Source organism: Triturus cristatus, chromosome 3_1 (assembly GCF_964204655.1).
Source record: "Triturus cristatus chromosome 3_1, aTriCri1.1, whole genome shotgun sequence".
Lineage (NCBI taxonomy): Eukaryota > Metazoa > Chordata > Amphibia > Caudata > Salamandridae > Triturus > Triturus cristatus.
Window position 1 is genome coordinate 756,169,653 of NC_140583.1, and position 27,455 is coordinate 756,197,107.

Below are 27,455 nucleotides of genomic sequence, written 5' to 3' on the forward strand. Positions count from 1 at the left end.
AGGTATCATTGATCTCATTCTGGTGAGCTTCTCTTCAGTTAGGTCCTTTACCAAGTAAAGAGCAGAAGCTGTCAGTGGAAGAATACCTCTCTTCCACTACCCGCATGATCCCAGAACATTGAAAGACAGCAAGGAATTCTAAATCCTATTCACCATTATAGAGTTGCGTACGTGATCTAGTTTCCTTTGACCATTAGTGTGCAAGACAATCTATTCTCCCAGCACAGAGATATCAAAGTTGTTCTAGGAATTTTACTAAGACTAAATCTGTCTCATGTCATATTCCCTTATTCTAGTCCAGTGTACAAGTTATATGTTATGTTTTTATCTAGCAACTACTATACTGTTCTCTGTCTACTAAATGAGGTCAATGAGTGCTGATGCAATTCACGTCTATTTTTTAAAAAAAATTTTTTAAGATAAATCATGCTTTTTAATGACTGTGCTGTTCTGGTATTGTTCTTCCTTATTTTCATCACATAAAAAGCCTTTAAAGGGAGTAGAAATTCCCACATTCGTCACACACAATAACTTTAACCATGCCACGGTCTATAGGAAATTAAATGTCCACAATACAATTAATTCCTCCTACTCTCAATGGCCACTCTCACAACTTCATCTATTCAAAGACCAACATGGCATCTGTAATGGGATTGCTCTAATTCTACATTGAGTGAGGGCTCCTGCATATTTAATCCTCTTTTAAGGTTTCTTCTCAGCAAGTCCTTTCATGCTTCCTGAAACAAGGTGGAATCTGTTAGCAGTGATGCGAATGATGGTGTGTCAGCCCTTTCGATCCAATACCCCCCAAAAATATAAATGTTTTTACTTTTCATTCATAAAAAGGCTGGAAAACGTCACTTTTAAGACATTCGACAAATTGCAAGAAATACCGACTGCTCAAAACCTCTCACAAGTTCTTTGCTTCCTCAGCGGGTCTGCAAAAATACCTAAATCTTTGACCAGCTGCACAATAAATTGCATCAATCTACAACAGGGTGAATAATCAAATGGAAAGAAAGGAGAAGACATTAAAAAACCTGAAGCCAGCACTCTTCTTGCAGGTCCAAAATAGGGTTTACCTCAAGCTTTGCATAAGACATCAATGACTTTCATGCAAGAAGTCCTAATATCTCTTATCAGTCTGTATGGTCACGGCATGCAATTCTCAAAGATGCAATAGTTGTTGTTGTGACATATATCCACTCATGCAGTCAGATTCAGGTATTTAACAGCTCTGTAATGTCACTAGTCAGTTCACATCCTTCCACTGACAAGATTTGATTTCAATGTAAAAGATTCTGCTTGCGTTTTCAAATATCTCAATGGTAGGCACCATTACAAGTTATAGAACGGCTGTTAATGCTTTATCACCAATATGCCAGCCTGTAGGGCTTCAGGATAGGCTGGTGGGCACAGTGACATATCTCTTCAGTATGCCCTAGCGACTAAGGAATGGGAAGGCTTCATTAAAATCACTGAAAATGTATGCTCTTTTGACAGTTGGGAGGGAAAGATAAATCTCAGGTATTGTGTGCTCTACCTACCTTGACACCGTTTTTAGAGTGAAAAAAGTGCAAAGAGGAGCAAACCGCAAAAAGTACACTTTAAAGCAAGCAACCAAAGTTGTGCTCATTGAAACATCTCAACTGATGTAGCAAATATAAAGACTCATCAGTCTTTGTTGGCGGTTGACAGTAGCACTCCGTAACAGCATAGACTTCTTAGTTCCTTATCACTCAGTGCAGAAACAAAAGACTGCTTATAATTCTGTTCTTTACACTAGCGTGTTCCTTAGCATTCCTGAACCTGGAAGTCGCCATCGTAGCGATGAGCCGATCTTCACATTAGCTAGGCATCAGCAGCACTGATCGGTCACAAACAAGGCGATAAATAGCCTATATCAATGGGTTTGAATGAAGTCATGTGCATTTTACTAGCAGCTCATTTTATTTTTCACGGACTGCTGCTGCTTAATACGAATTGTCATTCTTATGCCTTTTTTCTTATTTTATACACAATAAAAAAAGATAGATGGGCCTAGCTGGAATGAGGCTCTGATAAACGTGGACAAAGTTTTTATTGTCACAATTTACAGTTTTTGGCATAAACTCAGGACCACAGGAAAGTTGAATGAAGAAGCCACATGCCCCTCTATATAGCAGGACACGTTTTAGATTCTGCAGAAAAAAGTACATGAATTCTGTAAAACAAGGTTATAGTCTTGGTTTGAGTGTCTTCAATCTACAACTGATCTTACTTTTTAATGACAACAGTATTGATGTGGCCATCTACTGTAAATCTGTGAGCAAGTCTGCTTGAGTGAAAGGTAGGAAACAAGACATGCTTTCGGTACATAATATTTGTGAACATATGTGGAGCATAATACTCATCTATACATTTCAGATTATTCACAATATTATTTTACTTTGCCACATGGAAAACACATGATGTGCATGCATCAGTTTTGTGACATCAGTTTCTTAGTGTTGCCTACCAAACCATCGGACTTTACTCCTTTCAACATACTCAGCCTGATTATCTCGTTTCTAACACAGAGTTCTGGAAGTCACATGTCATGCCTGTAACCATGTGCACCTTTGTATTCGGCTCTGATCTCGAAATAACGAAAAAACAGGGTATGCCATCAGTCCCTGTATGCATGTCAGTTATAGGCCTTCTGTTCTGTGCGGCATGATATCCAATTTGCAGCTCCTTTCTCTGATCATATTCTGGAGTTCCTGCAGTAAGTTTGCTTCTCTTCACCACCTGTGCCAAGCGGTTCTTTGGTCCTGCAGCTACAGTCTTCCTTCCTCCTTCTGATCCTACATTGAATTTTTAACTTGAATATAGAAATCAAAATATAAATTAGCAGTTACTCTAATAAAAAATAATAACTGATCCAGATTAAAATCAAACGACACCATATGATCCCCTCTAGTTGGAAAGACATTTCAGAATTACTGATGGGGTGATATACAGGTTTGCTTTAAAACTCATTAACGAGTCAGTCAGAGAGGCAACAGAGTACTCATGGGCCATGCATATCTAAACCCAGGAAATTCGGAGGAGAGCTTGCATATGGTGGCGTCATTATACGACTTACAGGAACGTCACTGGTACTCTGTAATAAAACATGGCTGCCAGAGCAAGCTATCCCCGTTAAGAAGCAGAATGGAAACATTAATGCTATAATAAGGCCAAACATTTTCTGAGCAGAATTAGGTGGAAGAAATGGTTGGGAGGGGGATGAAAGGGATTGGACAGGAGTACCAGGGTATCTGTGAAATAAGCACGACCTGCTAGTCTGTACCAAGCATTGCATGGCTGTAAAGCTATCAGGCATATGATCTTTGAAGGCAGGTAGTCTCCATTTTATTTGCTGTGCTCCACATTAAACATACAGGAACAACAACCAGTAACATGGAAGTGACAAGAGATGTTCCAAACCAGGAGATCGTGTTTCTTCTGGACAAAATAGATGTATGAATCCTTTTGCACCTCTATGATGCAACTGGATCTGCTTAACGGAAAAGGATACAAGCGGACATAAAAGAGCAGCAAGAGTTATTGGGGGGGCTTTTTTCAGGTATAACTTCTATAGAACCAACACTTCCTCACCGACAACCTGCTGTAGTTTGCGGGGACAGGGAAAGATCAAACACATTGTGCACAGAACATAAGCATCCAACCAAAAAGGTGCCAAGGATGATGAATAACTGTTTTAGGGAATGACGCATTTTTGGAAGGCAGATCCTAAATCCGAAGCTTGGCAAGTCAAAAATCCAAGTGGCAACTAGGAAAAGGCAACAAGGTCCGGACAAGTGAGGAAATATTGCCTAGGACTCTTCCACCATCTGAAGCAAAGAGTTGATGGCTGCGTCTTTGTTGCCATTTTGGGCTTCCAGCACAGAGCGAACAACTTCCTTGTCCATGGTTGGGAACATATCCTGAATAGCCTTCAAGTCCTCATCGGTCATTCTGTGCTGAGGATTGACAGCAGGGGGCGGCACAGCCACTGGCACCATTCCAGGATTATAGACTGTCGGCATTCCTGAAGAAAGAGAGGAGGAACAGCGCATCACGAGAGGTAACATAAGAGAAGGAAGAGTTACATCATGGCGAAATCTAGTGCTTTCCTTATTTGAGAAGGCATACGCAACCTCTGGTAATATTTAAACATTTGATATGGTATTTTCTCACAATTAACACTCTTCAATGGTGTGAGTCTGAAATACAATTTACACGTATTGTGCGTGCGTCCTTCTTAACACTGCACGAGAGCACCTATCCAAGAAAAAAATAAATGTTGCTTCCTGTGGGATTGTTTTCATTAAGAGATTATTTTAAAGCGTGAATATTTTATCAATAAACATGTGTGCCAGGTTCAAGCACGTAGGCAACCAACGTCTATGAAGGTCAAAAAAGATTTTCTGACGGAGAAGTTCTGGATCATTTTAGTTTCACAGCAAACTATACAGTTTTTACTATTCAACTGCTATTCATTAAGAGAAAAGATAAACTACACTGGCAGCACTTACACCACCAGATTTACAATTCTGAAGACCTCGTAACTGGAACCCAGTAAAATTGTAACACAATCTGATAATAGTGCTAACACAAAAGAATACAATAATAAAAACAACAGCAATAATAATGACTATAACACGGGTCACACCAAAAACGGGTTTGTCTCTAAATGACTGGAAATAGGTGTTAATACTCAAATCAGTGAAAGTCATTACCTATCCTAGAAGGGTGGTAGTCTGAACTGCTCTAGTGGGACAAACGCATGACCTGCACATCTTTGTGACAGCCAGCCCACCAAGCTGTAACATACGCCTGGCAGTCCACTACGAAGCTCTACGGTTATAACACCAGAGATTACACCTGCAGTGCATTTGTTTTCCCAAAATCAATTTCTCAAGCTTATGTAGGCCCACGGACTCATGGTTAGAATAGTTTGAAAAATATCCCTGAAGGTCTGGCCTTCTGGAGAGAGGTAAAGATCAATCTTCAACTCTTGTAACCTGAAAAAGAATAATCAATGTAATATACTATAGCAATGCTGACAACATATCTAAAAGCTTAAGCATTATCCAAAATGAAGGTCAAACTACTGGCACAGACGCAAGAGGCAAGTACATTAGATACCGTATAAATAATATTTTAGCATGAGACATTCCGGCGGTGCAGTTTTCTACATCCAGGTCTTTAAATTCCCTTCTGGATAGGACAATGCAAAAATACTGGCGATAGAATCAATTCTCATTGAAAAAAATGGTACTCCACAATCTTTTTTGTTGCTTCAGACAGCTACTCATCATTAGTCTGTCCAGTAGTGAGAGCAATGTTCCTGAAATGAATATGATCACACATCGACACAAAGCTACTGCTGAGTTTAGGAACTGCACAACTAGGGGTCCTTGAACTTTAGGAGGAAGGCTTCAAACTCACTAAGGGGTGCAAGATATCTGTTGAAGGAAAGTGAAATGTAAGGCAAAGTGACTGAAAAAACAACTTTTCATCTGCTAAATGAATATCAGACTTCACATATCGGTTCTTTAGCCCATATGCCTTTAACCCACGAGAATTACAACGTGTTGTATTACCACATAGGGTTTTATAACACATGGCTTTACACAGCAGTACTTATGTAAACAATCACAGGAAATTAACTGTAGATAGTCACTCTAGTAGTGCTGTATCAAAAAAAAGTGATGAGGTAAAATAGAAGACAACATTTAAAGTATGTGTACATTTATGTGACTTGTCAAATGTATGACTACAATTCCTACAATGTCTCCTTGGGGTGTGGGGGAGGATATGATAAAAGTGAACAATGAAAAGAACCTAGCGAGCTGTGACAAAGACCACTTAGTAGAAACACGGCAACGTTTTTAATCCGCTACAACTTCTTCATTAAAAATCGGCAACATGTCCTGCAATTGGCTTTTCAACTTAAAGCTGTGAAGTAATTTGACGCAGACACTTTTTGGGAAGAGGTAGTGAGCCGGACAACAACCACAGCATCGTTGCCCAGTAGATAAATGAATACATAAATAAATATAATTTGTTACTTTTTTGCTTTATTTTTGAAGGGTATCCACCAAACACCACATTTAAAAAAACATATCTTTTGGGTGTAACCCCCACTTTTGAATCTACTAAAATCTACCCTCACCTGAATGGAGAACAGGGACTACAAGAGCACTTTTGAACTTTCTACAGTTGTGTATGGACTAAGGTCATGGGCAAGAAGATTCCTATCTGGCTCGGTTTTTTTAGCAAGTGGTTGGTGTTAGACCTGGGGTTTCTGGTTGGCAGAGGTATGCACCTTGTCCGAGCAGGAACCAGCACTCCAGGCAGGGTAAGCTAGATACACATTAAATTATAACCTATGCTCGCCATCTGGTAGATTGGCACAGAGCAGTCGGGCTTCTCTATAGAGGCAATATGTAAAGTATTTGTGCACCAAACACACCAACACACACAATCAAACACACACACACAAGCAAACACACAAACACACAAGCAAACACACACACACACACACACACAAGCAAACACACACACACACACAAGCAAACATACACACACACACAAGCAAACACACACACAAGCAAACACACACACCCACACAAGCAAATACACACAAGCAAACACACACCAGCAAACACACACAAATACTCTACACAGACTTAGAACAATAGATTATAGTCTTATGGGTAATACAAGACCAAAAATCCAATAAGTAGAACCGGAGTTTGGATTTTTAAAGATTAAATCAAATTATATTGCTTAGAGTCATAACGGGGTACCGAGGACATCTGGTCGTGCTGGACAGGGGTAAATCCAAAGATCAACTCGACTGCGATTGAGGGCAGGCCAGCTACAGCACTCACGCATGTCCCACTGAAAAAGTACCATGGATGGAAGAAGCATAAACATCGAAGACTCAATGCGCAGAGTCGCTGCGCCATCGATCCCGTGAATGGAGCCAATGTGTCTGTTTCGATCTGCGCAATCGATGAAGGCTTTACAATGCCGGCGATGGCCGATCTCGGGCAGTCAGTCTTCATCGAGCCGCGCAGTCCGTTGAAGCAAGGTCATCGAGGAGCAACTGCATTGGTGTCGAACGGCAATGTGTCGGTTCCGATTGGTGCCAAGACGTCGATGCGTCACGTTTGATGGACCAGCACATAAAATCGCCTTTCAAGGGTCCGGGTCTGGATTGGCACCACTTGGCAGGGCAGGACTCACAGATGGAAGAGTCCAGGTGCTGTTCAAGTAAGTCTTTGATGGCCCTGAGACTTCAGAAAATGAGGCAAGCCAGCAAGCCCTTGGAGTTACTCTGGGTTCAAGTGAGATGGGTCCAGTGCTTGTCCTCAACAAGGCAGAGATCAGCAGGCAGCAGGGCAGCACAGCAAAGCAGAAAATAAGTTCTTCCCGAACAGCAGTCAAGAAATGTAGAAATGCTTTTGGCACAGAAGTCTTTACTTCTGGCAGAGTAATTCACAGGTCCAGTTGTATACTGCCTTGATAGGGTCAGAGGCCCAGTACTGATACTCAGCTGTGCCTGTGAAGTGGGGGTGACATCAAAGCAGGCCATTAAAGTGCACAGTTCCCCCTTTCTTTTCAGCCCAGGCTCCAGACTATCAGTAGGGGGTAATGAGCCCTTTGTGTGGGAAACAGGACACTGCCTTTTCAGGTGTGTCAGCTCTTCCTGAACAGTAAAAGAGGGGGGGGGGGGGAGCAATCCGAATGAAGATAAATGCCTCATGAGTCCTCTGTCACACCTACACTTCCTGTGTTCATGGCTGTCTAGAGGGAAAGTGTGTAGCATTCACCCACCCCAAACGTGTATGAGGTGGGTGACCAGCTGCAAGCACACAGAGCAGTAAGAGCAAAGAAATACCCACTTTCTAAAAGTGGCAATTCTAAAATAGTTAAATTCAACTTTACTAGTAATTGGATTTTTACTACATTTACAAACATATAAAACATAATGCAGCTACTCCTCTCTAATCAGGAATTACAGATTAAAAGTGTATTAAGGAATTGCAAATGCTAACCTATGCGAAGAGTAGGCCTCACAGTAGTGAAAAATGAATTTAGCTGTTTGCCACTACCAGGACATGCAAAGCGTAAAAGTACATGTCCTACTACCTTTTACTTACACAGCACCCTGCCCTTAGAGCAGCCTATCTAAGGGGTGACCTATGTGCAATAAAAGGGTGTTTAAGGCTTGGCAAGTAGTTTTAAATGGCAAGTCGAAGTGGCAGTAAACTGCCTACTCAGGCACTGCAACAGCAGGCCTGAGACAGGTTTGAAAGGCTTCTTGTGTGGGTTGCACAATCAGTGCTGCAGGCCCACCAGTAGCATTTAGGTTACAGACCCTGGTGATAAGCTATATCACTTTGCAAGGGACTTTCAAGCAAACTAAATAGGTAGATTGTGTATACACCCATGTTACCATGTTTAGGGGAGTAGCACATGCACTTTAGCACTGGTCAGCAGTGGTAAGGTGCTCAAAATCCCGAGTCCTACAAAAAGGTCAGAAGATTAGGAGGATGAAGGCAAAATGTTTGGGGTGACCCTTCAGAGAGGGCCATTATTCAGGTCATAATCAGTGAAGACTTTAAATGGAATGGAGATGTTTTTCGGTGAAGTCATGTGTGAGATCCTAAGCTGTGAGTATGTAGGCTTGAAAGGGGGTTATGGCTGTGGATCCAATTATAACCAGCAAAAGTTTGAGACGTCTGAGGTTTCAAACTGAAACCATAATTTCTAATCAACTGAGGGTTTTCAGGGAATGTTTAAATTCTTTAAGATAGCTTAGTATGTGACCTTAGTAGTGAAACAGTCAAACAAATGGTGTGGTTTCCCTTTGCATAAATGCTTGAATTGCGCACACACTTGACACAGGTCAGTTATAAAGAACAAGTTACTAACTTTCGGTAATGCCTTATATGGTAGAGATTCTCTCTAGCCACAGATTCCTTAACTTAGAAAATTCCCCAGGCGTCAGACTGAATCTAGGAATTTTTGAAGAGTACCCCTGCATGCCCATAGATGGTGCCGTCAGGCTCCGTGCCATCTGTGCCGTAAGTGGCATGCGCGGTTGCTATATAGGCACCATCCCACCGCATGGACGCACATATCTTTTTGCGACTTTCCACGCCAGAAGAATAGTAATGAAGAACACCGAAACACTGGTGTCTAGTGCTAAGGCCCTTAGAAGGGTGACCTTTGTGAAAACAGTTCGCAGAGTGGGGAGGATGTATGTTGGTAAGGAATATGCAGCTAGGCACTCTCTTCCAGATAAGGCTGCACCGAAGGTAAGTAACTTGTTCATCTGATACTTCTAGCCGCAGATTACTTATTTTAAAATCGATACTCAAGCATTACAGCCCCCTGCCACCCGCCACCGGTGGGAATGCGATACAGATTATACTAAAAGTCCTGCAGGACTGAACAAGTAAAGTGCCCATCAGGACGGACCTTCATATCCAGAAAGTAATATTTGGTTAATATGTGCAAAGTCGCCCACGTTGCTGCCTGAAAAATGTCCAGGGCAGCGACTCCGTGAGCTAACGCAGTAGTCGCAGCCTTGGCTCTGGTGGAATGAGTGTGCAAGTTCTCAAGGGGTTGCTTTTTGGCCAATGCGCATTAGATTTCTATGCAGAGCACTATTTATGGTGAGATGGTTTGTTTCTGCACAACTTTCCCCTCTTTGCCCCGACATAAAAACAAACACTTGATCGTCCACCCGGAACACTTGATACGATCAAGGTAGAATAAAAACGCTCTTTCTGGGTCCAGATGGTGGAGTCTCTATTCTTTGGATGGGTGAGGCAGAGCAAAGAAGGTAGGCAAGGTGTTGTTCTGACCCACATGAAAAGGTGTCACAATCTGTGGGAGAAAGGACAGAACCAGCTTGTCTGAGTAAAAGGTGGTATGTGAAGTGTGCACAGAAAGTACCTGAAATTCACAGACCCTCCTGGCCAGTGTTATGGCCACTAGAAAAGCTGTCTTGATGGTAAGCAGGCAAAGTGGGCCATTGAGCAACAGCTTGAAAGGTGCTCAAATAGGAAAATTCAAGACCACGTTAAGAATCCTTTGGGGCATGATTAGCGGCAAAGGAGGAAACATACTGGAGACATTTGAGGAAAAACAGATAACTTGAATAAAGAAGGCTGGTCCGGCAACCGCAAGAACGCTGAAATGGTAGACATGTAACCTTTAACAGTACCCAGAGCAGTGCCCTACTGGGCCAGAGAAACAACAAACAATAAAACGTGGGCTAAGGGTGCAGAAAGAGGATTAATATCCTTGGATGTACACCATGCCACAAACTTATCCCAACGGCAGGTGTATACCGTCTTGGTGGAGTGATGCCTAGCTGCCAAAATAACATCACAGACTTTGCGAGGAAGGTTGAAAGCTGTCAAACTTTCACCACTCAATCTTCAAGCATTAAGGCGGAGATTGTGCGGATTCGGGTGCAAGACCCTGCTGCTGAGACACAAGATCCTCCCAAGGGCAGCCTGAATGGAGGACCGATAAGCATGCTCAGGAGCTCAGGATACCAGACTTTCCGTGCCCAATCCGGACACACAAGAATGACTTGGGCCCGGTCGTTCCCCGATCTTCTTGAGAACTCTGGGCAGGAGTGTTATCGGCACAAAGGCGAATAAGAGGCCAGAGTTCCAAACGAAAAGCGTGTCCAAGAAAGAATCACCTTGGGCACTCCAGCGTACAAAACTGCTTACATTGTGCTTTCTCAGCTGGGCCAACCGATCTAACCAAGTCTCTCCCACTCTTGAAAGAGACCTTGCACCACCTCCACATAGAGATGCAATTTTTGCTAAACTAAACATTGACAGCTGAGTTTGTATGCCCTGGCATCCAGGGGGGTCATCAGGGGTTGAGCAACCAGGAAAATGCCATGACATTACATCCATGCCAAGTGGAGCAATGGCTCTTGACAAAGAGTCCACAAACCCACTCCACTCAGTTTGCTGCAGTACCATATGGCAGTGGTAATGTTCGTGAACACTTGCACAAGCCTTCCCGTGATTAAAGAATGGCTTTCAATGCAAACTAGGTTGCCTGCAGCTCCAGCAGGTTCATTTGAAACCATGACTATGCCGGAGACCAGATTCCTCTGATCTCTACCTCTCGTAGATGGCTGCCCCAACCTAGGAGTGGCACATCTTTTACTACAGTCTGCTCTGTGTGGAGAAGGGAGAGGAATCTGACCCAACTGTGTTCCGTCAGCGACCACTGCAGATGTTTTGCAGTTCCCTCCAAGATCTGCACCAGGTCAGAGAGATTCCCCAGATGCTGGGTCCACTAAAACTTCAGGACCCATTGCAAAGCCTTCATAGGGCAATGGGTATGTGCACTTGACGGAAGCTGGGCACCATGAGGCCCAAAACGAATGCAGTGTTCACCGACCGCAATGATAGGCTGGCAGAAGAGAAAAATCCTCCTACTGAAGGTATCCAGTCTTTTGGATTTCTTATCCGGTGGAGTGGTAAGGAAAGTGCTGCAATTGAATCTGGAAGTGGAGGCTTGGGCGACCAAGCGCTCCACGGTGGGGTGCTGGGTGAGGAAACTGGGGTCGCCAAGAGAGGAGATAGGAGTGGGCAACTGTCTTGTGCACAGGAGCTCCTGTGCTGCGCTTGGACCAGGGCCCAAATAGGACACTTGTAAGGGCATCACTGAATGGTAATAAAGGTTCAGAAGGAGCAACTCCCGGCTGATGCACCACTGTCAAGACGTTCGTCTTGACTGCCACTGTGGGCAACTGAAGGTCCAAGACCTCAGCTGCCCTCCAAACCACCACTGCGAATGAGGCACCCTCCTCTGTAGTTAACGGAAAAAGGCACAAGTTCCAGCTAGGAAGGAATGGTACTGGCAGGCACCCGAGTCGGCGTCAGACTACACCCATCCAGCTCCATGTCGGAGTCTAGTATGATAATGGGGGCCTGCTTGACTGTGGGCTGTCGGCAGCGCCAGAAACTACGGCACTGGAGTAGGCGCCAAGGAAGGCTGTGCCTCCAGATCCAGTACCGGATCCAATAAGCGGACATGCAAGCGGAGAATAAGTATGGGTCCCTATTAATTCCGTGGGGCCCAATGGCGCTCTAGAGGGGTTGGATTTCCATTTATGAGATTCAAAGCCTCATAAAACTCCTTGAGTTGGGAAAGGGTAAGTTTGGCTTCAGGAAACCATGAGGCGCGGAGCAGTCCTAGGCACAAGCTCCCTTACGGAGCGAGGCCTAGCGCGCCAGTGCTCACACACCAGGTCCGATGACTTGGACTGGAGGAAGGAAGGCAAAGACCGCTTTATCTTCTTAGACTTCTTCTGTTTGTAGGACTTCCCCCAACAACTTGGATTGTGATGACACTCGTCGGCAGCAGCTCCACGAGCAGTCCTGGAACCTTCCGCATGACCGGGATCAAGAATATCGCGGTGTCTTCCGACATCGGGCAGTAAGGAGCTTCAGGGACAATTCTCTCAGCACCTTTTGATTCATGGCGCAGCAGTCCTGTATGGTCTAGGAGTCATGGTCCCAGTCCAAGCACTGTAGGCAAACCAAATGGGGGTCTGTCGCAGACGTCTGTCGCAGACATGTGTCTGTGACAGGCACCACATGGTTTAAAGCCTGTAGGCTTCTTAGGGGACATTCTTGACACAATAGAGGATGAAAATCTCAAAAAGTTTTGACAAAAAGTCAAGGAAAAAGTCAGTTCAAAATGGCTCGGAGTAGAATTCTCTGAAATTGTGCTAACTGGCACGGAAAGTAAAGAACTTATGTCAGGATGCTGGGGCGGTGCCTATATAGACACTACGCAAGTCATTTCTCGTGCAAACAACGCCAAGCCGAACAAAGGCACAGACCGGCATGCAGGTTTAGTGCTCGAACATTTCCAGATCCAGTCTGACATCAGGGGAATATTCTAAGGTAAGGAATCTGCAGCAAGAAGTTTATCAGATATTAATTAAGGGTACCTTAGCACTTCAGGTCTGGAAAGAAGCTTAAATCCTTGAAAGTACTTGAGTTTTGTCACTTTAAAGATCCATACTCTCGCATGGACCATGTATTCGCTCGACAAGTTATCTTTCACCATCTTCATGAACATTTTATGGCCATAAAAGGATACTATATGAATTTTGGACTTAGAACAGAGTTGTTGCTTCAGCGAGAGAGGGCCATATGAAAAAAGGCCAAACATCCAACAGTTACTACAAAAAGAAATGTATGCCCATTCTTACACACCAGCATCTTTAATGGTATAAATTGACTGGATAATGAAAAAGAGTGATGTTCAATATTACCTAGCCAAAATGGTCACTTTACCTAGCCTGATCAAAGTCAACGCTTGCATTAGAGCCAAAATTCTACATTAACAACTGGGAGCACTTTCCCAAATAAATATTCTACAGATAACATTAATGGTGATGTACCCTTGAAAAGTTATAGATGCCCTTTTAGAGAAGATTGCACATCTATTAATACCTTTAGTGGAGGAAACCTTGTAGTACGTAGCTTCTCATGATATACCAACTATAAAGTGATCCGCTGAGGGTTTTTCTACATTTTGTGTAGCCCTGGCATGCATGACCTGTCATCTGAATTGAAAAAAGTTTGAGGAGCATGACCCTTTTAGGAAATGAAAACAGTGGGACAAAACTAAATAGCACCACTTGAAAAACACAAGAAGCTCTAGAAAAGCCGATGTGGATGTGGTGATGGGTTTATCATGGGTAATGAGGTAGTGTTCAAGGTTGAAATGATGTTAGTGCAGGAGAACTCGCAAATTCTTCCAAATCACAGCCAGCATTGCTAAGTTGTTATTCTAGCAGAGGGCATCATCATAATACCAGTATTTACTATTACTCATAGCGATGCTGTTAACAATCAAACAGGCGCCTGGAGGTGGGTATGAGGACAATGTCCACTGCAAAACAACAGTATTAAAAATTATTTTAAAGGAATGAGGCCATGAAAAGGAGACCCAGCAAGATATAGGGAGAAATCAAAGCACCTCCACCATGCGAAAGAACAGCTCTGTTTTAGAGAAAAAAGGGTGATGAGTCCATTCAGTGTGGAGAATTTTGGCCTTTATTCCAATGAGTGAGATAGGCCTAATCCAAGAGCAGTCTGGGTGAGGAAAGAGGCTAAGATACTAAGCTCTTTAAGTACTAAAAAACCTTCCTAGGCACACATTTAGTGCATCACAATCATAGTAATCGAGAACTGGGACGCAAGAATAACATTATTACAAGCTCCTTAGGTCGTTGACGGGTAGATGCTGTAGACTGGTGAAAAAAACTTTTAAAGCCAAGTTCGCCAACCATTTATGACACTATCATTCCAGTAATTAGAACTATTAGCACTGGGAGGTAGATGTGGGGGCAGTAATTCCATTTTAAGTAGCTCTTGTATTCACAGAAGCACTGAAGTCACAACAAATAAGGGTGACTGTACCGGAGAGAAAAAGAGAGGAGACAAAAAGCTTGCAAGAGATGAAAAGAAGCAGATTCAGAACCAGATGGAGCAAAGAGTCTGCTGACATTTTAACATAACAGGTAATATTGACATCCAGCGTATCGGACTGCTCTCATCAACTGTGCTGCTTTCACTCTCTCTAATTACTATCAATGGCTAATCAAGCTGTTGAGGTTCGGGAGCAGTGTCTTCAGACAAGAGTCTAGAGCCACTCAGGTAAGAGGAACATTCTTTGTTTCAAGTTATGCCTTAGCTTACAACAACAGCGAGTAGGTCGTGTCGGGGCTTCAATTTCCTTCCCTACTAGCTTTCACTCCACACCACAACACCAACAAATGTATTACATCATTGACTCTCAGCTGTCGAGACACCAGCTCAGACATACAAATGGAATAGAGACACACAGAGTACTACACAATTTCAAAGCCAAATCTCAAATTTTTTGTCTGCTCTGCAAACAAGTGATTGGTGTTACCACATGGTGACATGTTGCATTAAACAACTCAAAATTAAAGCATTTGATTTGTGGTCTCTAGGCACGACCTTACATTTAGTTTCACTAGTCCCAGTCTGCATAACTGTCTCAATCTAACCTCACTGACATTCCTGATAAACGTTCTGATAAATACTTCATCTGGTTATAGTGGCTATCATGACCAAAACTTTATTCTCTAAAAATTAGCTGGTGTTTATAAAAACATATCTAAATCAGAAGGGGGGAGAGAGAAGCAGAAGTTTGCTCAGCTTCCCAATAGTAACATCCCTGAATAAAAGGAGAGTGAAACACATTCATTTGACGGATTCTCAAAAGGACTGTCTCGAGACCCTCAACCACGTCTTCACAACCAATGGTGCATGTCATCAACCTAGATGTGATATGATGGACAGAATCATCGGGTCTAATCACTAGAGTGTCCTGTTCTCCCCTCCACCCGGAGTTAGACTGTCTGGGTGGTAATAGTGTCAAGTGGATCATATATTTATCTCCTGTCCTCAAGAGGAAACTTTAATAAAGGTGAGGACAGGGATAAGGTTAAAAACAGAGTGGTGTATTCCAGAATGGGTTGTTGGTCCACAACACTTAGTGGCCTGGACGATATGTTTCAGCCATGCGGTCGGCCCTATGGGCCTGAGGTCTTTGACAGGACCGTGTGTATGGAAAACCTAGAATTTAGGATATCCCTGGGGTTTATCTGTGTAAGGCAACTAACTTACAGGTCTTCATCCAGGGTCAATACTCTGCCTGGGATGGGTCTTTTGTTATAGGCATCGTCTTTAGCCTAAACTGGGACATAACGAGAAAGGGTAACTCTTCTTAACCATACAAATCAAGTATACAGTATTCTTAGCTTTTCACAGCTTGCATAGACTACACATCTATGAGTGCTGCACCCAGCATCCTGGTGTCGGCGTACCACCCAACCATCTTCATCAAAAGATATATGAGAGACACCAGAATAAATCTGCCATATATTTTTAATCCCTGCATTTTTGTGCACTACCCCTCCCAACCTCCTTAGCTCTCCTATTAAATCAAAGATAATGAAGGAGTCACATCACTTTTTGCACATCATTGGCACCACGAAAACAGTGTGTGATCTCACCCTGCAAACTGAGCACTCAAAGGTCTCAGACCCATAGGGGCAACCACATGGCCGAAACATGTCGACCAGATCACTAGGTGTCGAGGACCATTAACCCATCTGCACTACACTGCTCTGCTTTTAACCTTATCCCTGGCATCACCTTTATTAAAGTTTCCTCTTAAGTACAGGAGATAACTTTACGCTCCTAGAAACTAGCCATGAAAGTTGACTTGTGTAGTGCCATGTGCATGCATAAGGGATCAGTGCAGAATTCATGCAGGCACCATTGAAGAAATGAGTTGCAGAGCAGTGTGACGGAAGCTTGACAAGCAATATGGGAAAAGACATGCTAATGCAAGCAACACAACATTTACAGTCATTTAACCAATCTATGCAGATACTGGACATCACTAAGATGAAGGTTAACATTTTCTCTGATTGTCTCAAATGTCTCATTCAATACTTCCTCCCCCTCGTTCTCTAACCCTCCACTTAAAAGCCCCGTACCCAAGAAATTGTGCTTAAGTTTCATGCTTCCTTGTTAGGCTGTTACTATCTTTTGTTCCTCACTTCTTCTCACCCACAACTTCAGGGTCTCTTTCCATTCTTCCTCCTCTCAAATACTTAACCCCCTCAACAATGCCTCCCTATTTCTTTTTTTCCTAACTACTTCTTACTTCCCCTGCACGGTTTCATCCGGGCTACCTTTGACCTGTTTTGTCCTGTGTGATCGAGGAAGCAAGTCATAGTGGTTCAATCATGCATATAATAGGGCAGAAATCACTACCACAACGTTATTGTTAGCTCCTCCTACATAACCTTCTCCACTATCATCAGATCATGCAAGACAAGAAATATAGTGATCACCAATGCACCAAGAACCATGCAAGACAACACTTGTAGTGATCACAAATGCACTCAGACCAGTGATAAGGGATTCTCTAGATATTCTTGGGAATAAAACAATTTCCTGGCTTCAAAATTTGGTGGGCAATGCACAACTGGGTTAAGTGTACCAGATTGGGAAAACCAACCTGTATCGTGATAAGGTATGGAGAGTAGACATTTCTTTTTATGTTCACCAGGGACCAAGTGTTCCTGTTTACAATCTGCAGCACAGATGATTTTAGGCTTAAAGGTGGCCTTCAGACCTCTGGACTATAGTCCTAACTGTGAAAGCAAAACCAGGGGCAGTTCTTGTCAGGTGATACCTTTATGCTGTAATTTATTTCCTGTGTGACCATCAACGTTCAATATAGTTTCTCTATTTTAGTGCCTGGGCACCTTGATTCTTCCAATAAAGATGGAATCTGGGATCCACTGAGTGGTTCATAGGGGCAGAGAATTTATTTAACTTTTCTCTTTAAGGCTTGCCTTTACTTTAATTTACAAGGGTCCCATGGGCTGTGTAATTGAGTAGCTTTAAATTGCCACTTATGATGAAGATTGAGCAAGCTTCGCCTGGGATGCCTATTCTGTGTGTAGCTTTGCAGACTTCTGAGGACTTGTGGTTTTATTTTCGTTCGGATTACAGCCAGTCTCAATGGGGTCACCTGGAGGTTAGGAGTAGGTGTATGTTTTTGGAGTTTTAGACAGGGATTAACTTTTAGCTCGGCAGAGACTATTATTCTTTGGTGCCCACATGCTTGTGAGTCTAGTTGCTGGCCTTTTCCCATTATGGTGGAGTCCACCACCAATATTATCTAAGGGAAACTAGTCTCTTCTGAGATCCCAAAAGAATCAGATCCCAGGAGCATGGTGTGAGAATAGATTCTCGCGTTCCCTTGAAATTCAGGCAACTTGAGCCCAGGGATAGCTCAGCGCTAGTTTGCATTTTCTTTTCCTCTGCATCCATTCCTCTTGTTCTCCTGCTATTTCTATCTGGGAAAACCTGGATCTAGCTCCCTGAGAGGCAGTTAATATAGACAATGAGGAAAAGCCCTATTTTGATGACTGACAGTTGAGGAGACTGGGGACAAATTTCATTCTGTGGCATAGGAACAGAAGCTCCTTAGCTTTCTACGCCATTCTTCAGAGCCCAGATCTGGTAAACGGTATGCTTGAGTGACTCGGCCTAACGTGGCTCACCCCAAAGCCTTCATCATGGAAAGGTCAGGTGAGATGCAAGGCATCTTGTCTTGGGAATCACCTCTTGGCCACCCACATCTGGCTCTCACAAATCCACTTAAGCAGGGCAGTTTTAACCATTTTCCTCCTTATGCAAGAGAAAAAACTTCCTACATACACTCTTGTAGAATTTATGTCTATTTACAGCAATTGTGTCATATATATTGTGACCTACAATGCCCTCTGCATTCGCATTATCGCACAGTCAAACAGCAAAGTGGGAAAGGCCGCAGCAAAAGTCAAGTGTAAAGAGGTACCAACAGCAGGTTACACTGGGTGTAAATGAATATGTAAAATAGAGATGATGTTTACATATGCATTGCTAAAACCAAAACTTAGAAGGTATTAAGACAGGGATAACACGTAATTCTATAGTGCTCTCCACAGCATGGTCTATCAAAGAACCTCCAATCACACCAAGTAAGGGATATTCAGAGAGTTTGTCACCTTTTGTGTATTTGGTTTTTGACCGTCAGTGCACTTCAAATGAATACATTCCAATTTCACTTCTACAACCTCTCCAATGCTGCATGAGCAGCACAGGTCAACCAACTTGGGAAGCCAAGTATTGTTTTCTTATTGACTACATCGAAAGACCTCAACGGCTCACTGCTCTGCATTATTCGGTTTCCAGTGCTTCCCTTCACTGCCTCTGTTGTCTTGCTGTTGTGCCACCAACTCTGTGAATTGCAACAAAACGTACCCTAGTGAGATGCAGCATGACAAGCTCACGCAGCAAGGCCTCAGGGAACAATCACAGGGTTGCCTCATTCAATCAAGTCACACTTCACAATTTGTGTTTTCCGTTGTGTCCCTGCTGTAGAGTTGCAGTCTCTCGATAACAGGAATTATGGTCCCATCTCATTCCTGGATTATACCATGCCTTAGTCTTTACACTTAGCAAATGCTGCAGTGACAGAACTGAAAGGGCCATGGATTGGGGCATTATAATTTGAGCCCAAAGCTCTAGAAACTATTGGCTATGAATGGAGTCATATCCCACAGATATGAATGATTCCAAATCCAAAACAGTTTAGATTTACCCAGAAGAGTAATCCTAGAAAACAAACAACAGTGAACTGTTGGCTGGTTCTGCTCTCCTTCTGCTTCAGGTTTTTTAGGCGAAGACTACCCAGGAATTTTTAGTTGTTTTACTGTTTGGTTTTCATGTTTTTGCCTTGCCTTTCTTTAAAAGACAAGTCTTTTTTACAGTCTTTTGATGAATTTCTCATCATACGGCAGTGCCCCAGATAAAGCATGAAGGCTTTGTGTGGGCCTGCCACCCGTAACTATCTGCCAGATTGATGTACTTGTTGTAGACACTTCTAAAATGTATGCAATCAAATCAAATCAGGGACATTTGTATAGCGCACACATCACTCAAAGTCTCCTGGCGCTTGCAGACGGCTCTGATAGAAATGCTAGCTTAGTTATCAAATAGCCATGACTTCAGCTTCTTGCGCAAGCAGCTATGATCAGGGATGGTGCGCAAGTATAAAGGCATTTTGTTCCAGGATGCCAATGCGAGAAAGGAGAAAGACCTACCTCCTTTTCTAGCAGTACAGATTCTGAGGGGAGTAAGCAATGATTCATTACTGGACCTGAGCACCCTACGTGGCTGATACCAACAGTTTGACCAGCATCTCGGGCCGTTTCCATACATCTGCTTATGTGTCAAACAAAGGGTTTTAAAGAGAATTCGTTTTCTCACTGGGAGCCAGTGAAGAGCTCTTAAACAGGGAGCAGAGGAAGTTCTGTGCGGAAGGTCTAAGACTAACCTAGCAGCAGTATTCTGCAAAATTTGGAGTCGGTTTAGAAGGTTTTTATTTATTGAGAGCAATAGGGCGGTGCCATAGTCCATTCGATTTATAATTAATCCCTGGACTAATAGTTTCCTAGCCTCAGTAGGAATCCATTTGAAAACCTTCCGCAAACTGCGCATTACACCGAAGAAGGTGCCATTGACATGATTAGTTTGGCTCTTCATGGATAAATGGATAATCCCAGGGGAGGGAAGCTCTCAGTATGAGTGGATGAAAGAAAAAGAATTACCAGTGCTTCTAAATTTTAAGATTTATGGCCTCACACATGGTGGGTATTTTTAATTCTGAGATGCTCAAATGTGTGCAAGCAAGACTCAAAAAATCCAAAGTTTTTTACTAGACCTGCAGGTCTAGTGACTTAAATAATCTATTCGACCTAATTATAATGCTCTTGACCCATAAATGTGTTTTAAATAAAGTGATCCTGGGCTGGTATTTTAATTCATTGAGATGCCATTTTCTTCTTTATCACATATGAGAGCACCTTCAAATACACAAGTTCAGCACGTCTGCTGTACAGTAAACACTTTTGTTTGATTTAATAGGCTAAACATTAGCTCCATATAGAATGCAAATCTAGCCACATACAAGATACACTTGACTGCAGACTTGCCTCTTCGTTCATTAAATGCATTGTCATCAAGGCTTTGCCAGAAATGTCTCCTTCATGTTTAAAAACAATCACTTTTATTAAATACATAACTAAAGCATAAAGTAGCAGCCCACCGTTAATTGCAAACAGCAGATTTTACATTGAAATGGCCACAGAATTGTCACCGACATGTGGTTTTAACATTATATAGTGTACAATGTTTGGAAATAAGGTTTCTGCAAATACTTGTCATATGCACATCACCAAGTAAAGTGTTCTGATTTGTTTTCCTCCAATTTAAATCTTTGTTTGCATCACACTTCTGAATTACAAAAAAAAAGTTATTTCACAATTTCTGATCTACTTGTACTATTCATTTAAAAGCTGTTCAAATGTTTTAGAAAAACAAAAGGGACATTTTACTGCATTTTGTTTCACAGGAACACATGAGTAACAATTAGTAAAAAGACAAACTGACATTTGACCTCTGTCCTTGAGCAGTTGGCAAATGTGTCAAGATATAACAAGATTTAAAGGTATTTTAATAGCTCATTCAGTTTCTGAACAGAACACTGGTTTCTTCCAGCTTAAGTTTATTTGCCAGCAGGGTCGAGTGAGTGCTAAAAATAGTTCGACCTGCTAAAATTTCACTGCAGTTGCGAGTGGATTTCTTTAGGCCTGGCAAGCTATTTTTTAAGAACAGACCCTCAAGTTCTGCAATAGTAGGAAGAGAGGTTGAATAATCGTTCATTCGCTTTGCTTTTTCCCATGGAAAGGTTCCTCTTTTTGCAAGCATTACCATCTGCAAGACCTTTTCGCTCACTTGCTCTACTCTCATGCCATCTCAAGGAAGCCCTTTTTTAAAAATGTATTTTACTTATTTACTTGAGTTTTATATAGCGCTGGCTAGACCCGGAGGTATCAGAGTGCTTTTCATGACGAGAGTTACATAGGTTACAAGTTACACATTGTTACAGAAGGTACTTTTGTTGAGCCTTTCATCCTCTCCCCCTCATTTTTAAAATCTGGCACTTTACCTGCTGAATTACTTGCCACATTCAAGCTGCCCTTTTAAAGGGCCAGTCTGCTTATTATGTCCACATAGATCCCAATCCACTGCAAGTTATGCAATATTTCTTGTCAATCTTATTCTAAAGGCATCATCCTCATTTCTTTTGCTCCACCTCAAACCCCTCTTGTGTAAAGGTTCTCTTCAGTCTGCTTTTAAAGAAATCTGTTCTGTTCATCAAAGCTTCCTGAATGCCAAATTTCTTATATGAGAAGTATTCTAACCCAACTCCTCCAATTAGGAATCCTTGAGAGAGATTTAAATAGACTACCTAAAAACAATAAGTGTTTTGAATGAAGTGCCAGCAGGACCATGCTGCAACTGATGAAAGAAAATTGAATAGTCTTCAGAACTAAATTGGACATCTTCAAAAGATACAAAGGTCCTGTATACACACCAAACAATGGAAAGTAGAATCATGCAAGCAGTGTGCATTTAGGAACGAACTTGAGCTTGGACCTTTAAAAACGAGGCACCAGCTTCAAAATTAAAGTATGCTGGGGCTGCTCCACCTGTGCAAAGGAAAGAGCTCAATGGCTAAAACAACTAACCTGTCTCCACTTTTATGTTCCCAGGACCCTTTGCTTGTGATACAAATCCAGCACAGTAAAGTAGTAGAAAGCTGGCACTGCCCAGCACACATCTCACCACTCTATTGGAGGAGAAATGGTACGAGGCCTGTGCGTGCTCATGCAAAGGCTGGGCACTACAAGGACAGAGAAGATGTAAAGGCAGAAAGGGAAGCAACTGCAACCACTTACCCAGAGCAAAGTACTCAAGCCCTGAGGATAAGGAATGGGTAAGCAAAAAAGGGGAAAGAAGAAACAGCATCAATTGATGAATATACAAGCAATTTTTACTTATTAAGTTACCATCTGTGAACAAGGAACTAAATACAGAATAGTGACGTAATGCAGACACCATCACCAAGCACTTTCTTATGTGCTGTGTCTACTTTCCAACTATCACAATAAAGCAGTGAAATGCAGTTCTTTGATAGATACGGTACTAAAAAGGTCAATACTAGCAAAAAGGCAACCAGAAAATGCAAGATTAACTTGTAAACAGGATTTGTTGTTTGTAGTCGGAATTTGTTTGTAAAGCACGGCAAATCACCTTGGAGGATCTCTAGGTGCCAGGTCTTGAGTCCTTTCCTGGATTTCTGGAGTGTTGGGTTGGTCCTGAGGTGCAGGGGAAGGTTTTTCAAGGCTTTGGCAGCCAAGTGTGAGAAGAAGCATCATCAGCTGTTGGATCGGCGGATTCGGGGGGTGTCTGCAAGATGGAGGGAGGAGGATCCTAGGAGTGTGGTTGGTTGGTGGAAGGTCATGCAGTTGTTGATGTATGTTGGTCCCTCACTGTGCAAGGCCTTGTATGCGTGGGCCAACATCTTGCACTGGCATCTCTTCTGGATTGGGAGCCAGTGTAGCTTATGAGGGGAGGTGGGTCCGTCTGGGAAGGTAGAGGATAAGTCTTGTGGCGGAGTTTTGTATAGTTTGTGGTCTCTTCAGGAGGCGTGCTGTGATTCCTATGTAATGTGTTACTTCAGCCAATTTAGTGAAAAACCATTACAAATGTAAAAAATGAAAACCTGAAAGAACGTCCGTATGTGTGTTTCGTGTTCACTGAGGACTAGATCATACGATGAAGGTAATCAATGCCAGGTAGCTCTCAGTGAAGTATTATAAAAGCATTAAGTGATGTCTGTCTCAAAACTACAAAGGCACAAAGCATGAACATCTATGTAGGGAGATGTTCAAAGGTCTTATCTTAACTTAGAATTCTGTTAACATTAACTCACCACAAGACAGCCAAACAATACAACCAATAGGATTTTCCGTCAACTGTTTAGAAGGCGGTGGGGGTGCATGGGGCGGGGGGGATGCACATGCAACAGAGTGGGCCATGGATTAAGTAAGTTCCTTCACTAAGACGTGCCTTTAACATGGCAGTTTCTTTGTGCCAGAGACATTGCAGGTTTCTGAAGAAGGTGATTCCCGAGATCAGTACCAGTTGTTCAAAACTGACCTTGCGGGAGTTTGTGTAATCATCAAGAAAAGCATTTAAGCACTGCAGGAACATTATGAATGAGTGAGGTTTCCAAGAAAAGAAGGAACTTGAATAATGACAAGAGAAAGCTGATGAATACACTACAATGATCTTTAAGATGATAATTTCTTCTCCGGTGTCTATTTTACATTGTCATTGGAAAGCAGATTCTTCATGTATACTTAAAATGAGGAACGTCCCTCCATAGTGGCAATGCTAGACTATTTTAGATTGGATTACAGTAAAGCCAGTTTACTTAGGAATGGCCATTTCTCTCCAGAGTATAATTAAAAAGCAAACAAAACCATGGCATAAAACTAGCTGGGAACACCCCCACATTAAGTCATGCAATGCTAATCTGGCATGAAATGCACATGCTTCATACAACAGCTATGAACTTCTTAAGGTACTCTGCTTGGTGCAGAAAACTCCTTTCTGGATCCTTGTACATTTTATTTTTGTTTACAAAACGGTCTACTTTGGTACTCCACTTCCAGACACCTATGCTCCTTTAACTTTCTTTACCGCATTTCACATTTTAGAAAGACATGCAGATTGTTTTCAATACTCTACTCTGCCCTTTGAAACCATCTTTTCTTAGTACTAAGGACATTGACCAATCTATTTTGTTTCACGAATCACAGAAATGTGTCTGTTCATACTGTAGACTGCAAAATTCACAGCGGGAACCCTTGCACAGATTTCAATCTTTCCTAATTCCTAGAAAAGGTACAGGTGTTTTTTGCACTCTGTAAAAGACTCCTAACAGAAAATAACCAAAGACACGGTAACAAGTGCAGGGTTGACATAGGAAGGGATAGCAGTACTCAAAACGATGAGTGGAACACCGAGAGAAAGATGAGGGAAAGACATTACATTGAAGAAGGCCTCAGAAAACGTTTTCGAAAACACTCAAAGTAAAGCACAGGCAGAGAATAAGGCAAGAAAACCCCCCTTGTCCCACTGATGTCTTGGTACTGGCACAATAGCACTCTTCTTCAATAACATGGTTTCTTGAATAAGCTCACCTTAAATACCTGGATTCTTCCTCTTACGTTAAATCTCAGGGGGATAATATACCCCAAATTTGTGCTCTTTTTACGCAGTATTTTGCACCCACATATACTCCAATTTTTTGCCATACTTGGAAACGCTGAAAATACTTCCGCCTACCAGGGTGCAAAATGGAAGGTGGATGTTGTCAATGTTTTGTAGGAGGCTTTTCTGCAGTAGCAGAAGGCTCGTTTTTTCATTTCCCATAGTAAGATTTTTTTAATCCTTTATTTTTTTAATTCTTTATTTCTGCAGTTGTCTTTTCCAGACATGAATGTCAGGATGTTGCTTGCTCTTGCCAAACCCGTTCAACAGAATTCTTGGAATTCATTTTTTCTTTTCCAGACCTACTGATCTGCCAATTCAAGCTGCTGACCCACGCACACAAGGCTATATGCAACCAAGGACCTGCCTACATTAATCACAGCCTGAGCTTCCACGAACTGTTAAGACCAAGTTCTGCCTCCCTTTTACCTACCCATACTCCCCGCATCCACCGAAGCAGAAGTGGAGGATGCTCCTTCTCCGACATTGCAGCAAAGACCTGGAACAGCATCCCCATGAACCTTCAGACCATGACCTCACTTTTGGAATTCTAAAAGGCCATCAAGACCGGACTGTTCGAAAAAGTCTCCAGGACCTGCAAGCGCTTGGATACCCTAATGGTTGATTAGATGCGCTGTATAAATCCTGACTGATTGATTGGAGGACAAATAAAAGGGAGGCAACAGCATTGCATTTCTGCAGTCACTACCAACATCTAATATGATGTAGCATTATCTTTTAATAAATCCAGGAAAGACACCGCAGTTTGTAGTTTCTTCTCCAACTGTCTTAACTGGACAAACTAAAAAAGTTTTGATAAAAGGTTATGTCACCGTCTCCGAAAGTCCAGGAACCAAAGCAAGAATTTGGTATGTTCTGGTTTTGTTAGAATAGACAAACATGTGTTCTTCAGATAGAATGGTTGGGATATGAAACCTCCTTTCAGCTGTATTAGAGATTCCATGAAACAATATGAGGACTTCAATAGCGAGAGGTGCCACTTATACTAAAGATGTAGCAAGCCAATCGCTAGAAGAGATGGAGTCTGAAACAGAAAGCTATGTGGCATATCTCTGCCTCCTACCTCTCACTGGACAGTCATTCTATATGTGGAGGGAACACCCATGAGAAGATGGTTCATCAGGATCAACATCCTGACTTCTCTTGCAAGAACCACTAGATCGCCAATCTGCTCTGGCAGAACAAAACACTTGAAATGGTGTAGTACTAATGGTATCTTATGACTTTGCTGAGGAGTCCCTTGGAAGAGAACGAGGAGTATAGGTAAGCATGTTATCCTTCTCTCCCAGGAGATCCTCCTCAATAGTCATAAGCATTGAATAGAGTAGCTAGCCCATCCCACACATCTGCGGATGAATCCAAAACCTTTAATAGCAGCTGTTACAATTATCGAAAAAGATTCTTTAAAAGGCTTGCCCTACTTGAGTATATGAGTCTAGACAGTAATGCCTGGTGAATGTAAGTACCGATTTCCATGATGCAGCTTTATATATATCTCAAAAATGGGTGCATTACCTGCTAGGCCTAAGGCCCATTCCACTAGGGGAAAGTGCTTGTTAGCTAACTGGTAGTTAAGAACTATACAGGATACTATCCACCTAGCGAGTGTCTGCTTGTAGGAAGCTATGCCTAATTAATAAATATATGGTCAGATTGCCAGATATCTTTTGCTTTATCTAAGTAAAAACTTCATCACTCGTTTGATATCCAAGGAAGATAAAGACCTCTACACTGGGGAGGAGGGATTAGGAGATCCTGTCTGCATGTGTGGTCTTGATGATAAGTATAGCAGGTCCTTTCTGGTGCTATGAGGATCAGTCTGGTCCTGGACTTGTACAGTTGATCACTGTAGGAATAAGAATAGTTGGGGAAAATGCATAAAGAAATTTCCCTTACCAACTTATCACAAGGTGGTCAGACTCATTTACTTAGAATTTATCAGGTCCTGTCTGGCCATCAATATTGGACGTAACCCCCTCCTGTTCACAAACATTTTATAGCTGGTTAATCCCGCAAGGGTTTTCCGTCAAAAAGGAGAGTTTTAAGTAAATTAGACTCAATACCTAACCAGGCAGGCCCACAATCCTCCCTGGTAACTAAAATGTCTGAAAAGGACACACTTTCTTTTTCAGATGCAAAATAGCACGGGCTCACAACACAGAAATAAGATTGAGAGGCAAACAAACCAACTTGAAATTAGAAACACATTGTTCATCAAAAAGAGAAGGTGAATATTAAGCAACTTCAAAGTGCCGTTAAACGAGTGAGAAGAATAACGAAACAGGACACTCCCATTTGACCCTGGTCAGGAAAACCTGGATGCGTAGTCTAGGCATGTTTTGTTGTTTTCTTCTGGAAACAAGTAGATTTTGCAGACACTCCCATTCTTGAAAGAGGTCATGCACGACAGCTTTGTGTAAAATACAGTTGTGAATTTCTGTGAAGTTGCAACTGCGGGAGTTCGCTTGAGTGTTTTGAACTCCTGGCAGGTGAATGGCTAAGATTGATAACTTCCTGACTATTAGCCACTTCCAGATGACCTACACTTCTAGAGAGAGGGAACAAGAG

The 27,455-nt window shown here is 42.4% G+C and overlaps 1 protein-coding gene across 2 annotated transcripts in view; it reads right to left on the reverse strand.

Annotated features, from left to right (window-relative positions):
* Positions 1 to 410: 410 nt before the first annotated feature.
* TOLLIP (toll interacting protein) overlaps positions 411 to 27,455 on the reverse strand; it is a 234,345-nt gene continuing 207,300 nt past the window's right edge. For both annotated transcript variants that reach the window (XM_085644910.1, XM_085644911.1), the window contains exon 6: positions 411 to 4,054. In XM_085644910.1, the coding sequence (XP_085501036.1) occupies positions 3,840 to 4,054 (215 nt within the window). In that variant the 3' untranslated portion in view covers positions 411 to 3,839. The remainder of the gene's footprint in view (positions 4,055 to 27,455) is intronic.